This window comes from Chironomus tepperi, unplaced genomic scaffold (assembly GCF_022539635.2).
Source record: "Chironomus tepperi strain 1889 unplaced genomic scaffold, CSIRO-AGI_Ctep_v1 contig_13, whole genome shotgun sequence".
In the NCBI taxonomy this organism is placed as follows: Eukaryota; Metazoa; Arthropoda; class Insecta; order Diptera; family Chironomidae; genus Chironomus; species Chironomus tepperi.
In genome coordinates this window covers 650,466-666,695 of record NW_027226135.1, presented here as the reverse complement: position 1 = coordinate 666,695, position 16,230 = coordinate 650,466, and the positions used below count along the sequence as shown (strand labels likewise).

Here is a 16,230-nt window from a genome sequence, read left to right as displayed (position 1 = left end):
TTAAGAAAAAATTGTAAATATTTTTGAAAATTTTGTTAAATTTTTTGTCTTGTCCGCTTATAAATGTTCGAATTATAGGTTATTGCTATGCTTACATATGTACTTATAAATTATGGATTTATAGATGAATTATAGAAAATATTTATATTCAAATTTCGACAAAATGAACTGCATTTAGACAGTGTTCATTTAATATTCTTGAATTATTGCAAATTTGCCACATTATTAAATTATCCTTAAAGACACACGACTTAGAAATGGCCGAAAATCCTGCCTTGACATTGACCTGATGCCAAATATAACCTAAACCGGGCCCTAGACAAATTTGACTTTGACTAAAGCTCGGATTTCATCTAATCTGGCTTGAAGTCAGGGTCAAGGTATTCTGGAGTCCGATTTTGGCCATTTCTGCATCTTGTGTCTTTTAGGATAATTTCCAAAAGGAACACACGACGTAGAAATGTTGAAATACAGTGTCCATATGTCGGTGTGAATCTGGTAAGTATTTGAGAGCATTTAGATTCGGAAAAATCCAGTTCATTCCAGCCTGAAGACATTTTTTTGGCCATTTTAAATTTTGTTGTCATTCGAACAGCCTCGTTGATTATAGACGTCATCTAGTTTCAGAGTTCTATGATGCAGAAATTGTTCGCCAAACGCTTATGACTTGTTACTTGTTTATTACCTTAGCGTTATTTAAGCATGTTTTTGATATATTTATTGCATGATGCATGATTGAATGAATGAAAATTGCTTGAAATTGAATATTTGTTATCTTGAAATTTAGCCTTAACAGGCATTGAGATTGTTTATATAGCAATCTATTGCCGACATCACGATAGTAATTCGACAGCAACTGGAGATTCCTGGAAGACATATGGAGTAGATACAGAGATTTCTTGAGACAGAGACCAAGTCCAAGACTTCTATTTTAGGTTTTGATATTTGTCGAAAATTCCGAAACTTGCTGAAAATGATCTTAGAGTATCAATCTCAATTTCGATCTCGATCTTGGTCTTGGTCTTGAGCTTCAGGATAACCCTAGTTGAAATGGTTTAAAATCTCAATCCAGACTGACTTGACTCTGGCTTGAAGTCAAAGTCACGCTGGCCTGAGATCGATTTTTGGCAATTTCTACGCCATGTGTCTTTTGGATTGTGCTATTGAAGATAACCTCAACTTTATATTCTTCTTTATCAAAGCTTTATTATAAAATATTTAAAATTATTGCAAAAAATAAATTATATCGCACTTTTAATTATTGCATGAAAACTTACTATATCCTTGCATGCATCCTACATCAACATTTACTCTATAAACTCTGCATGTGCATGCTTCTTGATCGCACTCTCTATTCATTATCTCTATATGTACTTATATCCTGCATGATCCTCAAAACCTTATCTCAAAACCTTATCTATTATGTGTAAAATCTTTGTCTTCTTACTTCTTTAAACTGTTCTTTTATGTCTATATATGTTTATTCTATTACTTTATCATTCTATTCTTTTCATAAAAAAAATCTTTTTGTCTTTTTTTCTTTTTCAACTCTAAATGTTCAATTTTATATAAAAAGATCTTTTTACTCAATCTTTTGCTCTTTTTACTAACTTTTTTGAATAATTTACTGAAAAAATTGCTAATTTTTGAATATTTTATTCGTCGATAATTTAGAAATCTTCAACGAGGTCCACGATCATTACACAGCCCATCACAAAATCAGATGTATGGTGAAAATATGGCACTGAATTTGCAGGTATGTTGAATGAAATTTTGACTGTTTCTGATCAAATTATGATCCTAATAGCTTAAATCGACTGAAATCCTGCACCAGGATGATATTACTCAGACTTGGTGACATGCTTGACATCATGTCAGGGTCATATCAGTCTGGTGCTGGATTTTGGATCAATTAACCGATTTGTGCTTTTTGAGTGGAATTCATAAGCAAATTGAACCTGAATTGTATCCAAAATAAGCAAATGTGACCAAAACTGTGCACCAAATGCGGTTGTAGCATGCGTCTTGACTTTTCCAAGGAGTATCATAGCTCACAGCTTGGACAACACTGATTCTAAATTGACAAAATCAACCAAAATTTCAATTTAAATTTTAATTTTTTTCCAGAATTTCTGGCTATCACCATCAAATCTGTTAGATGACAATGGAACAATGATAAATCATATCAAGCATGACAAATTTCGCTCACAATCACTGAGCCCATCAAGATCTCCAAATGGCGTGCAGAACTTTAGCAAGTAAGTTGATTGACATTTTTGTCTAGATCAGCTCGACTCTAGGTCAGCTCGACTTTAGGTCAGCTCGACTCTAGGTCAGCTCGACTTTAGGTCAGCTCGACTCTAGGTCAGCTCGACTTTAGGTCAGCTCGACTTTAGGTCAGCTCGACTCTAGGTCAGCTCGACTCTAGATCAGCTCGACTCTAGATCAGCTCGACTCTAGATCAGCTCGACTCTATGTCAGCTCGACTCTAGGTCAGCTCGACTCTAATTCAGCTCGACTCTAGATCAGCTCGACTCTAGATCAGCTCGACTCTAGGTCAGCTCGACTCTAGATCAGCTCGACTCTAGATCAGCTCGACTCTAGGTCAGCTCGACTCTAGATCAGCTCGACTCTAGGTCAGCTCGACTTTAGGTCAGCTCGACTCTAGGTCAGCTCGACTCTAGGTCAGCTCGACGCTACGTCAGCTCGACCCTAAACAAAATCTCTAATCATTCCCAATTTCCCTAATTTTTTAGCTCACACGAGAAACTCGACCAACACATGGACATGATGAATGCATACAGTTTCGATCATCATCGTCGCAAGTCACGCTTATCACCAAGAAGCTTAAAAGAGCGCTTTTATCACTTACGTAATGACAACTTAAATTCACCCGAAGAGTCCGAAAATGCATCATCAGCTGCATATCATAATCATCATGCTGAGAATCTCGTTAAGCATGAAGTTGTCAGCAATTATGATGATGATGAGGATGAAAAGATGGAAGATGAAGTTGAGGATTTGAGTAAAAGTGAAAAATTTTAAAAATTTTTAAAATATGAAATTTAATTTCGTCATATCAAAAAAATGAAAAAAGTGGAAAAAATGTTTAAAAAATTATAGGAAATTTTTTGGAAAAAACTAAATTTAGAAAATTTAGAAATTTAAATGATTTTTTGGAGGATGATGATTAAAAGGAAGTCAAATTTAGGGATTTTGGGGGATATTGAGGTGGAATTTGAACATTTTTGAAATAGTCAATGAATGGTCCTGGAAAGCACATGATGTAAAAATGGCCGAAAATCCGACTCTAGTCTTGCATGGCACTGACATGAGGGTAGATTCGATGAAATCCACCTTCAGGGTAGTGTCAAGTTCAATTTGGGCTGGATTTTCTGCCATTTCCACGTCGTGTACCTTCAGGGACTACCTGGATGACATAAAGTGCTGAAGATGTAGCTTAGGGACAACGTAAGGGTAGATTGGGGTCACTTAAGAGCGTTACTAGACTTACCTCTCCATCCTCTCACTTAGAACCCTTATATCCCACTCTGGCGACGTCTCTGGGACAGATTTGTGTCCAATTCATGTCTAATCTAGCTTTAGGGTGCAAAACTGATCAAAATGATCAAGAAATGTTTTGAAAAAATTAGGAAAAAGGGGTTTGACCCAAGGTTGACCCCCCAAAATGACCAAACATCCCCTGCCCCCCATGCCACTTATGTCCTTTCCAAAACACTAAATTTGACTTCCTTTTTCTTAAAAAAAAAAATATATAAAATTTAGCATTTTAAGGCAATTCAACTTATCATGTAAAGTATTTAATGAAAAATAAGAATTACGGAAGTAAAGTTGTACATTAATTAAGGAAATAAAAATCAGAAAAATGCACGCCAACAATGTTTGACAAGTATTATTAAATGTATGATATTATAATTAAATTGAATATTTATTTAAGAATTAATAAAAAAAATTAAATTTTAAAAATAAAATAAGTGAAAAATTTGTTAAAAAAAATAAAATTTCATCCAAAATTTTGAACTTTAAAAAGATGGAAAAATTGTGAAAAATAAAAAAAAAAATAAATAAATGTCAAAAAATCTTATTATAATTTTTATGTAAAATGTGTATAAATATTATGATTAAAAATTGCAAAAAATCTCACTTAAATTAAGATAAAATTTTAATATTTTTTTGTTGGTAAATTTAATTTTTTTTTTCAAAAAAATATTTTTTTAAATTTAAACATTTTTGGAAAATTTCAATTTTTTTGAAATTAAAAACTTTTTTTTTTAAAAAATTTAAAAGAAAAAGTAAAATTTAAAATTTTTTAAAAAAAATCAAAATTTTTGAGAATTTTTCAAAAAAAGTCCACATTTTAAAAATTTTAAATTTAAAAAAAATTAATTTTAGGTTTCAAAATTAATATTGTTTTTAAAAAAATCAACAAAAAAAATTAAAAATTTCAAAAATTTTTTTTTATAACTTATCTCAAAATTTGTTTCAATTTAAAAGAAATTCAAATTTTAAAATTAAATTTTGATTAAATTTTATTGTTTCAGTTTTAAATAAAATTTCTATTTTAAATTTAATTTAAATTTTCGAAAAACATTTTTCACATTAAATAATTAATAAAATGTTAAAAATAATAAAAATAATAAAGATAATAAAAATTATGTAAAATTTGCTTTAATTGGATGAAAATAATTCTTAGTGATTATAGAAATTAATAAAAATAAAAAAATAATATAAAATATTTAAAAAATTTATTAGTAATAACATAAAATGGAATGAAAATGAAGAAAAAAATTTTTAGTGATCAAAATTTAAATTAAAAAAAAAAAAACAAAAATATCATTGAAAATCGAAATTCGAGTAGCGAAATAAAAATGAAAAAAATCTTTAAGTAATTTAAATTGTGATTTTTTTAATTAAATTTCAATTTTCAGTGACTTTTCAATTTTCAGATGAGCGTAGAGGAGCAAAAAAGGGCGCAGAAAATCGCAGATTTGTAGAGAGGAACGTAGAAGGGCATAGACGAGCGTAAATAAGCGCAAGAGAGCGCAGAAAATTTAAGGAGAGTGCATAGGAGCGCAGAAGAGCGAAGATGAGCGCACAGGAGTGTAGAAAAATATAGAAGAGTGCAGAAAAGCTAAAAGACAAGCGGAGATGAGCGCATAAGAGTGCAGAAGAGCGGAAAAAAGCCCTCAAGAGCGCAGAAAATTGAAGGAGAGCAGAAAGGAGCGTAGAGAAGTATGAAACTGCGCAGAGAAGCAGAAAAGAGCACAGAGAAGCACAATAGAGCGCAGAAGAGTGAAAAAGAGCGCAGAGGAGCAGAAAAAGCGCAGAGCAGAAGAGTAGAAAAGAGCGCAGAGAAGCACAAAAGCGTGTAAAAGAGCACAAAAGAGCGCAGAAAAGCAGAAAAAGACAAAAGAAGCTGAAAAGAGCGCAGAGAAGCAGAAGTCTAAAAAGCGCAGAAAGCAAAAAGCAGAAAAGAAAAAGAGCGTATAGAAGCAGTGCGCAGAGGAGCAGAAAAGAGCGTAGAGGAGTGAAAAAGAGCACAGAAGAGCAGAAAAGAGCACAGAGAAGCAGAAAAGAGCGCAGAAAAGCAGAAAAAAGCGCAAGGAAGCAGAAAAGAGCATAGACGAGCGCAGAGGAGCGTAAAAGAGCAGATTGATTGATAATGACACATTTTGAATAAACAAATCTTTATTACCTCATCTCACAAATGCAATTAAACATTAATTTTCTTCTTAAGAACTCTCAGCACATCCAGATTATCAAACCATCTTGAAAATGCCTGTGGAAGGTCCCTCAAGTTCTCAATAAACCCAAAAATGTTAAATTTCGTCGGCTTAATTTTTCTATCCAAATAATTCATCAATTTTGTCTCATTTCCCTTGAACAGTTCCAGGAAGTAATCCACAACATCCTGAAAATCACTTGTGTCTGCTGTGTCCACAAAATAGTACAAAAAGTCATTGGAACCGACAATCATGTCCTGAATTTCATATTTATTAAAGTGCTCAGCATAAATTTGAATTGTTTGATTAAAAGTCCGTCCACTTGGGATGATAAAGGCACGATGAAGGACCTTAAATGGCGTAAAGTCATAGATATAGTAAAAGTAGCTATTCCTGGCATAAACTTGCTTTTTATCTCCATCAACTGAGTACAAATAGAAGTTCTTGTCGTCCAAGTCATCCTGAAGTAAAATGTCCCGTCGTTGCTGCATTGTCGTGTGACTGCTCAGGTATGTCCAAACCTTCTCAAACTGAACAGCAATAAAATGCGATTCATGAAGGATATTTTTGGATATAAACATGTCAAGCACTTCCTTGTCATCCAGGTTCAGTTCCTCAATGTAGCTGATCAGTGTCGTCATCATCTCGTCACTTCCTTTCTTATCACATGGATTTATCTCATTGTACTGGATCAAGGCATCACCAAGCACATCCTTCGTCTCATTTCTGGTCAGCAGTTCCTCATACCGTCCCCACATGTCAGCATATCCATATCCAAACTGCTCAAATCCTTCAAAAAATGCAGCAACTCGATTGTAATAAAGATAAATTTTTGGATTTACAGCAGCGATGAACATTTCCTTTTGTTCTGCATCTGTCAAGTAGATTTGAATGTTTTGCATAAATGTCCAGTAAGTATCGTACATAAATTGCTTTATAAAGTCACTGTGATCGGGATGGAACTTGGCTGCATCGACATCCTCATAGAAATACAGTCCATAGTAGAACATGCCCTTCTGGTCGATGCCGGTGATGAATGACTGGAATTCTGATGGATTTAGGTATTTTTTTGAGATATTTTTGATATTTTCAGGATTTACAGCTAGTGCAAAGTAGCCGGGATTGAAGATTGCTGTGTAGAGGGTTTCTGGCTGATGGACATGAAGCAGGTCGACCAGCAAGTCGTGATCCTTACTGAAGAATTTGAATAAAAATTCATAAATTTTCGGATGATTTGTGTCCAAAAGTCGGAATAAAAATTTCTTAAATTTGGTCCTTAAAAGGTCGGCAATGACTGGATTGAACTTGACATCCTTTTTGTCATTGTTCGTCTCCAGATGTGAGTCCATAAAGTCAATAATGACTGTCTGCCGGTCGCCGTACGTTTTCATGATTCTGAAGAACAATTCAAGTCGCAGTTCTGCCTCGTCTTCCTGCACATCCTCCTGAACATTATAAATGTTTTCGATAAAATATCGTGCGATGAAAAACTCTGCAAATGTTTTGTGTGCAAATTCAAATTTATTTTTACCGTTAATGTAAAGAATTCCCATTTCGGATATTTTGTCGAATTCGAGATCTTTTGGGATTTCCTTTTGCATAATTTGGAGCTTTTGGAGCTTCATGGCTAATGTTGTTGATAGGAAGAGATTAAGCTGGTCTAGGAATGCATACTTTTGGTATATATCCATGAAATTGTATTTATGGCTGTAAAGGATCATACGTCCTGTCATTTTGTGTGCTGATTCGCCTTTTTGGAGCCAAATTCGGATCTTTTTCATGATAAATGTCTCGTAAATGCCGTAAGTATTGCCGGAATCGATGAGGAGATTGTCGATGTAGACTTCCGCGACTAGCTTAAGCATCAGCGGTGTGTTAAAGTCTTGTGGAACGCTTTGGGAATTTTGAAGTTTTTCGATTATTTTTTCAACTTTTTGAATGTTTTCGTCGACTTTTTGAATGTTTTTGTCGACTTTTTGAATGTTTTTATCATCTTTTTCAATGTTTTTATCGACATTTTCAATGTTTTCATCGACTTTTTGTATGTTTTCGTCAACTTTTTCGATGTTTTCGTCAGTTTTACCACTTTTGATACCTTGTGAGATAAAATAACTCTTCAGGAATGACTTCTTGCCATTGGCATCCAGTGGAACTAGCTGGTAAGGTCTTGTGTCGAATGTCTTACTTATCAGATCAGAGTATAAAGGTCTAGTGCAGATGTACTGGACATTTGAGGTGTTTTTGTTGATAAAATTCATCAAATTGAGGACAAAGCTGTTGGATTCTGAGGATATCTCATCAAAGCCATTCCAAATTAGCACCAAATTGCCGGAATCGAATGATTTTTCAAAGATTCTAACCTCAAAATTGCTTTTTTGGTCGCTAAAATCCACAATATTTTTTAGCAAATTTATGACATTTTTGGATGTAAAATAGTCAGAATTTGGCTTGATTCCATTCGATTCCTCATACTTGTAGTACCCCACATGACCCTTCAGATCCACATAAGCCACCCACTTACTCGGATACATCTCCTTAATCTCAATACCAAGATGCTCAAATGTTATTGTCTTTCCAGCACCAGCATCCGATGACAGCACAAAAATCTTGTCTTTTTCAGCCTTTTTGATGATTTCTTTGGAACTTTCGTGCATAAACAGGAACTGCTGATGATTATAATTGTAGAAATTTTTGACAAAAAAGCTGTTCTGCCTGACTTTTTTGAATGTTTCGTCCCGAAAAGTTGAATTATTTTTGAAAAATTCGTTACAAAATCGCTGAAAAGTTTGACCTTGTGTCCTAGTCTGTACGAACAGTTCCTGGACAGTCTTGTCAGTTAGTCCTTCAGGCATTTTATAATCATGTCCAAATTGGTACTCAAAATTCAGCAGCTTTGCATCTTCAGGAAGGAATTTACGGTCGATGTAGAAATCAGCAGTAAGTTTTGGGGTCTGTCCAATTTTGAGTGGAATTTGCTTTAAGGTGTTGATGAGTTCAGAGGAAGTAAGGCTGACAAAAGCATCAGAATCATTAAAAATCCCAAACTTCACATTCTGACCTTGAAAATCCGCTTCCGATTCCATAAATTTATCCTTCAACTTTTCAGGCATTTCAGTCCAATCAAGCCTCACAATTGCATCCAAATTCATCAGCCTTGAGTCATCAAAATCCAGCACAACCCCACCCAGCATGTCCGTAATATGTTCAGATGTCAGCTTCCCATAAGCACTTGAGTCGTTCCTGAACAGTTCCTTAAATTGGACACTGACATTCCTGTAGCTTACAAATGCATTCCTGACTTTATCTTGCTGCTCAGGCGTCAGTTCCTCAAACTTATAAGTTGGTCTATAGACAATAAATCCGACCAATGCAGCTATGATGATCCCAAGTCCAATTGCGATGTAAAAATTTCTCGTCAAATTGAAAATTTTCTTGTCTTTTTCCTTAATTTCCACGTCTGCCTTCCTACGGATGTTTGGTATGGCAGCTGTCATTGCCGGAAGGACTTTTTGGGTATAAAAATTGAACAGCACAGCATAAAAGTCTTGAAGATCAGCAAGCTTATCAGGTTGATTGTCATACATAGCAATAAGATGTGCAGCACGTACAATAACTTCAGCTTTTTGGACAGCTGGAGGTTCCTTAAATGCCAAATCGATGATCTCCTCCCGTCCTGAATGTTCCTTACAAAATTCAAAAACTTCCCTAAATTCAGCACTGGACTTTTTGTCATTTTTTGCGTACGGCTTTGCAAAGTTCCTGAATGTCAAGTTTGCAGCATAATGACAAAGTTCATGTGCCAATGTACCAAACGTCTCATGTTCCGTAGCCACATCCAGCAACTGTTCAGCACCAACACATATTTTACCATTAAGATAAAAGAATCCACGCATATCAGGCGGTGCCGTTGGATCAACAGCTGCAACTGACTTCCTTTTAAAGTCAAAAATGATGTTAAATCTCCTGGATGCAGCCACAACTTTAAGGATTGGATTTAAATGTGGATTTTTATTCAAGAATCTATAAGCACGCAATACAAGTTCCTCTTTGCCTTCATACTCCATATCATCGTGACTTATTGATGTGTTCATCATCAGGACATTCATGTGATGTTCAGGCAGGTCTTTTGAGCATCGGAAGTGAATTTCCCTCAAAATTGTTTTGTCATTTTCATTAAGACCGGCAAAAACACGCTCGAAATGCTCGTGTGGACCGAATGTGATGTCATTGGACAGAAGGACTTCATACATGCTGTACAGCTTCTTCTCAAGTGCTACTTTAAGCACCGATTGATTGTTTTTGTTGTAAAAATGACGAAATTTTGGATTTAATTTGAGAATTTCATCAATTTTTGGGATATTTTTGGCTGTGACTGCATCATGGAGGTCCTCACAGACTTGAACATGCTGCTGTATCTCAGTTGGAACCTTTGTGATGTCCATAAATGGTGGATATGTGAAATTTGCTTCCATTAACATCAAAAGTATTGAAAAGTTCTTGTTGATTAAGGCAATTGATGGTGGATTGTCAAGCTGATATGGCGTGTCCTTGAATATGCCAAGATTGAGGATGGATTTGACACATTTGGTGTCATTTAGTTCGACTGATTGTTGAAGGATGTTGAGGTTTTTGGAGTTGGCAAGCTGGAGGAGGTCGATTTTGTTGGATTCAGCACTGTGTGTGTGATTCCGTTGAATACCTAAAAAATATTGAAAAATTAAAATGAGAAGAGACCCTACGGGGGATGGAGAGGACTGTAGAGGACTGTAGAGGACAGTAGAGGACAGTAGAGGACAGTAGAGGACAGTAGAGGACAGTAGAGGACAGCAGAGGACAGCAGAGGACAGCAGAGGACTGTAGAGGACTGTAGAGGACTGTAGAGGACTGTAGAGGACAACAGAGGACAACAGAGGACAACAGAGGACAACAGAGGACAACAGAGGACAACAGAGGACAACAGAGGACAACAGAGGACAACAGAGGACAACAGAGGACAACAGAGGACAACAGAGGACTTAATTCCTCATTAACACATCCCCCTTCGTCCCTGACTCCCCATCCTTTCCAAAACTCAAAGAATATGCAGCACCTAGTCATCTTGTACTCACCCAACTGTCCATTATCCAACGATTCCACCAAAAAGTCAGCAACAAATTCATAAACTTCTTCACATTCCAAAATTGTCATCCTTTTGGGTGGCATCAAGGTCAAAAAGTAGTCAATGTTCCTTGATTTCCAGTAAATCAACATTGAGTTGCAGTCCTTGGATTTGAAAAACAGTACAACAGCCTTTGTGCTGAATATTTGAGCAAGCATGTCAAGTTGATCTTGATTCAGTTCCTTAAAGTTCTCTTCAATTATAAATTGAATAAGAACAGCATGCTGTGTATTAGTCACATCACTTTCTAGTGACTCAACAGCGCAGACAATGTTGTTGCTGTATTTTACACATTTGATAACGTTTGTGTTTGAAGCATTAATGAGTGATTTGATGTTTTTCATCGGAATCACAGAATGCTCGTGAATTTCTAGGAAAAAAGATAAGATTTATTAATATAATGTTTGGGTTGTTATGAGGTGGGGAAGGCACAAGTCATTGAAAAAAGTAATAAATGTGGCTTCAGACCGGCTTGACCCTTAGAAGACATAGACAGGTATCTCAAGAGCAGAGCATGGTGAAATTAATGCTTGTAAGCATGCTCAATTATTATATTTAAGAAGAGCAACCCCTCGAGACTAATTGGCAGGCGGTAGAGCCAGCTTCAGGCGTTGAAAGGGAGGACATGAATCACACTTGATCTGACTCTCGAGAACATGCTCATTGCCTGTTAAGAGACTCCTGGCGTGACACTGGAATTCATCAATTCTGACCCAATGCCAAAGTCATGTCAGTCTGTTGTCTAATTCATTATTTGTCTTATGTACGTCGTGTGTACCTTCCAGAAATATTTAAATTCCATTAACAATTAAGGTTAGTGTTCTTAAAGACACAATCTGAAGTATTTCTTACTCTAGAGTAGTGATGGACAACCTTTGTGCCGCAGCACATCAGTGTGTCACCAAAAAAAAATTGGAAATTCCATGAACTGTATGCCGTATTATGCATTCTCGAAATATCGGTCCCGATAAATTTTCGGGATCGGGATTGAAATTTTCGGGAATTCTCGGGGAATCCCGATCCCGATAGCAAGAAACCATAAGCCGTATACAATTACGGTCAAAGTTCAAAACTAAAGCTGTGCCACGAAAAATTCAAGATTGTCCATCACTGATTTAGACATAAATTAGCAACTTACCATTGGTTCCGTCAATATTACAAGAACCATTGTCGTTAATTGCCTCAATCATCATCTTCTCTACACATTAATCCGGTATTTATTGAACAAATTTAATATTTTATTTCACTTCTTTTCATGCAAACGAGATGAAATCTGAACTAAAACTGACATACTATGCCATACAATGTGTGTAAAAAAAACCCAAAGCAATTCGAGGAAGTCGAAGCGAAATAAGAATTAATACCGATAAGAGACTATTTTTATAATTTTTTTTGTTCTGTACATTTATTAGTGTGAATAAGAACATAAACTAGATTATTTTGATGCAATTTTGATGATGTGTGCAGTTTTGGGATCTTTTGGAAATCATAATGAGTCTTAGTATGGAAATATTAAGCTTGGATATAATAGAATTTGAATGGATTGTAGGGTACATCAGAGTTGCAAAAACAGGAGCCTGTGACAGGCAAAAACCATACAAATTGTTGATAATTTACATAGTTTGTAAGAAAAACCGTACAAATTACCAAGAATTTGTATGTTTTTGCAACTCTGGGGTACATCAAGTCTTGTGACGTCCTTCCTTTGTAATGTCCTTTGTAATCTTAATTGATTGCAATTGGTGCCTTTAGGATACAATTTATTGAAGTGCCTCATCAAGGATCGACCCTTTCAAACATTATATTGTTGCAATCTGAATGTCAATTTGCTTTAATATTTTAATGGAAAATCATGACCATCAATCAAGGGAGTCGTTCAATTGTTGAGTAGCGCTTTATTGCGGATCAGAGTTGACAATTGGCTGTATTCGGAATTTAGATCTTCTACAATAGTCTTCCGCTATAAGAGTGTCAATCGACATTCGGTGGCGAGTGGCCGCTATAAAATATTTGATGCCTGTGTCAAATGCCAAAAAGTGTTACAACAAGTGTACAGACCCCAATATAATCCCATTAAGTTCTACAACCTCAACTACACTCTAATACATCACAATAATCACACATTAATCCTCAATTGCTGTCATAACCTGTTCTAAAGCCAACAAGTGTTGGTGCTCATAATGTCAAACATGATTAAACTAAGCCTTTATTTAAAACCACACGAATATTTTGGCCTTCAATTTTTTACACCGACACGCTTAATTAAAAGTTCAAAAGTCAAGTTTACGTCGATTTTGTACATCATTAGCTTCATACTGAGGATAGCAATCAAATGGAAATTTTTGTGACTAAACAAAATGAGCTTAGTAAAAGTGCTTAAACGGTAAATATGGGAACAAGAGCTTCAAAAGGACATGACCTGGGATTGAATTCAAGACTTTAGACACGTAAGGTCATTTAGGCTACTGATGTCAGAATCAAAAAGAGGGCTATTGACCTCCAAGCCTCATCCTTCTTCTGAATACGCCAAGTCCTTGTTGACGCCCTTGTTGACAGCCATACTCACAATATCCTTGTAACTGAAAGCATTATTGCAATAAAGTTTATTAAATTTTGAATTATCAGTGCGATTAATCGATGAATTACTTAATATAAGTTACGATAAATCGCTAAACGGCGATAATTTCAGTGACAATTTCCATTCTGAAGCTTAATTTCAATTGTTCTATTCATATAGTAAGTTAGCAAAGCATTCAGTCCAATCAATGTCAAACATATTTACCCTCAGTGTCTACCTAAAGCCACTTGAGCTGTTCCTCCTTCAACATTTCAACCTCTCAAAGTTAAATTCAGCCTCTAAAGTCACCAACATGCTGTACAAAGCCTATTACTTCTTATTTCTATTAATCACTCTATCTGGATCGCTGTTCCTGTTCGTCATCTGATTGACAATCAGGCGTGAATTTTACAACAACTATTCACTTCTGCTTGATGCTGCTGTATGTCTCCTGATGATCCTACAAACTCAATTATCATGTTTGGAAGCGATGATCACAGCTGGAAGTAATCAGGAATTCTTTAGGATTTTAAACAAATTTGACAGATATTTGAGGTGGAATATGAGGACTCGAATGTCATTTGGTGCTCTCAAAAAGCTCCTCAAACGTCGACTGATATTTGTGGCTGTATGCTTGATACCAATAGTCAAGAAGTCATTGACCATCTACTCATCTGTTCAGCATTATGGCTTACTAGCTGCATTCATCTTCTTTGTCAATTCAACAGTTGTGATGCTGTCTTTGTACAAGATCTGCATCTATATGGACATCATGTCCACATGCTTGCTTAAATTTAATGAAATTTTAAATCAAATTGTCATGTTCAGTCACAATGATAAGCTGCTGTTGAAGAAAATTTATCAATGTCGAAGGTGCTACATTTACATCATTAACCTGTATGACAGCATGAAAAGCTTCATATCTGTTGTGATTGATTTATTTGCTGTGACAAGTATTCTGTTGATATCATTAAGGTTGTATCGGTTACTAAGGGATGGATTTAGTCATGTGACTGTAGTTATTGGTGAGTATTGTGGTCATTGTGCATGTATATACTTAATAAGATAGCTTATGTTCATTTTGAGTAGAATGCTTTCTGACAAATAGCACAAATCGATTAATTGATCCCAATTTCGGCAGACGGCTGACATGACTCTGACATGGCTTGAAGAGAATTTGGTATAAAATCAGAGTCACATCGGCTCGATGTCGGATCGTTTAATTGACTTGTGTCATCCGGATTTGCGTTACGATCGAGCTATGCTCTATCTGAAACGTATGGTGGATATGGCAACACAATGAACAGTGTCAATTTGAGTTGATTCGAATTCAAATTAAATTCGAGTTTACTTTGATAAATATTACCAAAAATTCATAAAGCATTACTTACTTACTTACTTACTTCGCTGATCGTACAGATCAATTGTAATCCATGACCTCTCTTAGATGTTTTCTAAAGCTGGATTTACAGTCTGGCTTCCGTAGTACAAAATGCCTAGCTATCTCTAGCAACAACCTATCTCCCTGAGTTCTTCTATTCTATTCTATTTTTGTCTATATTTTAATAAATCATCCTTAATTCACAGACAATAGTGTCAATTGCTTAACAGCTCTGATGTTTATAACATTTTTGATTATGAGCAGCCAAAATATAGAAATTAGTGTAAGTATTGAGATGGAAGTTGCTGATTTTTTAATCGACAATACCTACCAAAACGGAATTAATGTTTCATAACCGTTTGCTCATTACTTAACGCACGAATTTCAATTTTTGACCTCATCCGCAGCAAAGTCTCAACCCCTCCACCCTCTTCGTAACAAAATTTCAGTTATCCTATCATAAGAGCGTTTCGTAATCAGCAAACGGCCCTACCCGTTCACAAAAGACACAAATGTTAAAATAAAACAATTTTCAGATGAGAAAAATCACCACAAAGCTCAATAAAATCGACGAAAATATCTACCCAAATCAACATTGTCAAAATGCTTTAAAATCACTGTACATGCAAGTAATTATGCAGCCAATAAAGATTATGACATCATCAAATATTGAAATTAGGAAGCAATTTTTCACTAATGTGAGTTTGTTCTCCTTCAGATTCATATGTTTTAAAGTAACTAATTTAATTATCAATTTCCAGATGCTGCTTTCAATTCTGTCAAATGTCATCATAATGTTGCAGTTTCGTTAGGCATCAATGACCTTCTAATTCGGGTAGGAGTCGATTTTTCATGTTACATTATCCCAAAGTGTTGAAGTCGAGTTGAATATGTATAGGAATGGTTTTATTCGTACATAACTATTGTGATATCGACCAAGCGGTCATGGATTTGAGACTCGACAGGACACACCTTGATGAGTATGCCGTGGAGCACAGGTTGCCTACCACTGGTATAAATTGATGTCCATAAGTCTCAAACTCTCAATTTCATCTATTCTCTTTATTTTGAATGCCTGACAATCATACTCGAATGTAAATTCTCACTGAAATTTGAGAATTCTCGCCTAAATTTGAGAATTCTCGCGCAATTTGCAGATTAAATCTCAAAATGACATAAAATGTTATTGTTAATACAATAATAGACTTAATTAGTGATCAATAAGCATCTTGAATCTTAAGATTTACAATAAATTGACTTAAAATTCAAAATAATTAATTTAAAATATTTGTGTTGATTTAAAATAATCTTAAATATTGTGAATCCCTCAATAATAAAGTGTCACAGGTTAAATGCTTTACATTCAACTTATCAGCAACTGTTTCAAGCA

General features: G+C 35.2%; 2 protein-coding genes across 9 annotated transcripts in view; one reads left to right on the top strand and one right to left on the bottom strand.

Moving 5' to 3' along the window:
* Positions 1-3,356, top strand: part of FoxP (forkhead box P) — a 142,871-nt gene extending 139,515 nt beyond the window's left edge. For all 8 annotated transcript variants that reach the window (XM_070638852.1, XM_070638842.1, XM_070638834.1 and 5 more), the window contains 3 exons: positions 1,675-1,756; positions 2,128-2,258; positions 2,757-3,356. In XM_070638852.1, the coding sequence (XP_070494953.1) occupies positions 1,675-1,756; positions 2,128-2,258; positions 2,757-3,045 (502 nt within the window). In that variant the 3' untranslated portion in view covers positions 3,046-3,356. The remainder of the gene's footprint in view (positions 1-1,674; positions 1,757-2,127; positions 2,259-2,756) is intronic.
* Positions 3,357-5,734: 2,378 nt separating this feature from the next.
* LOC139089696 (uncharacterized) lies at positions 5,735-12,169 on the bottom strand. Its single transcript, XM_070639292.1, has 3 exons — positions 12,041-12,169; positions 10,853-11,272; positions 5,735-10,443 (listed from the first exon to the last, which is right to left on the bottom strand). The coding sequence occupies exons 1-3, from the start codon at positions 12,093-12,095 to the stop codon at positions 5,735-5,737; spliced, it is 5,184 nt and encodes a 1,727-aa protein (XP_070495393.1). The 5' UTR covers positions 12,096-12,169.
* Positions 12,170-16,230: the final 4,061 nt, after the last annotated feature.

Excerpts from the sequence above, each read along its gene's own strand:
- LOC139089696 (XM_070639292.1), bottom strand. The coding sequence starts at position 12,095 with ATGATGATTGAGGCAATTAACGACAATGGTTCTTGTAATATTGACGGA. Across the intron at positions 11,273-12,040 it reads TAATATTGACGGAACCAATG|AAATTCACGAGCATTCTGTG; the intron begins GTAAGTTGCTAA and ends CTTTTTTCCTAG. Across the intron at positions 10,444-10,852 it reads GTTGGATAATGGACAGTTGG|GTATTCAACGGAATCACACA; the intron begins GTGAGTACAAGA and ends AATATTTTTTAG.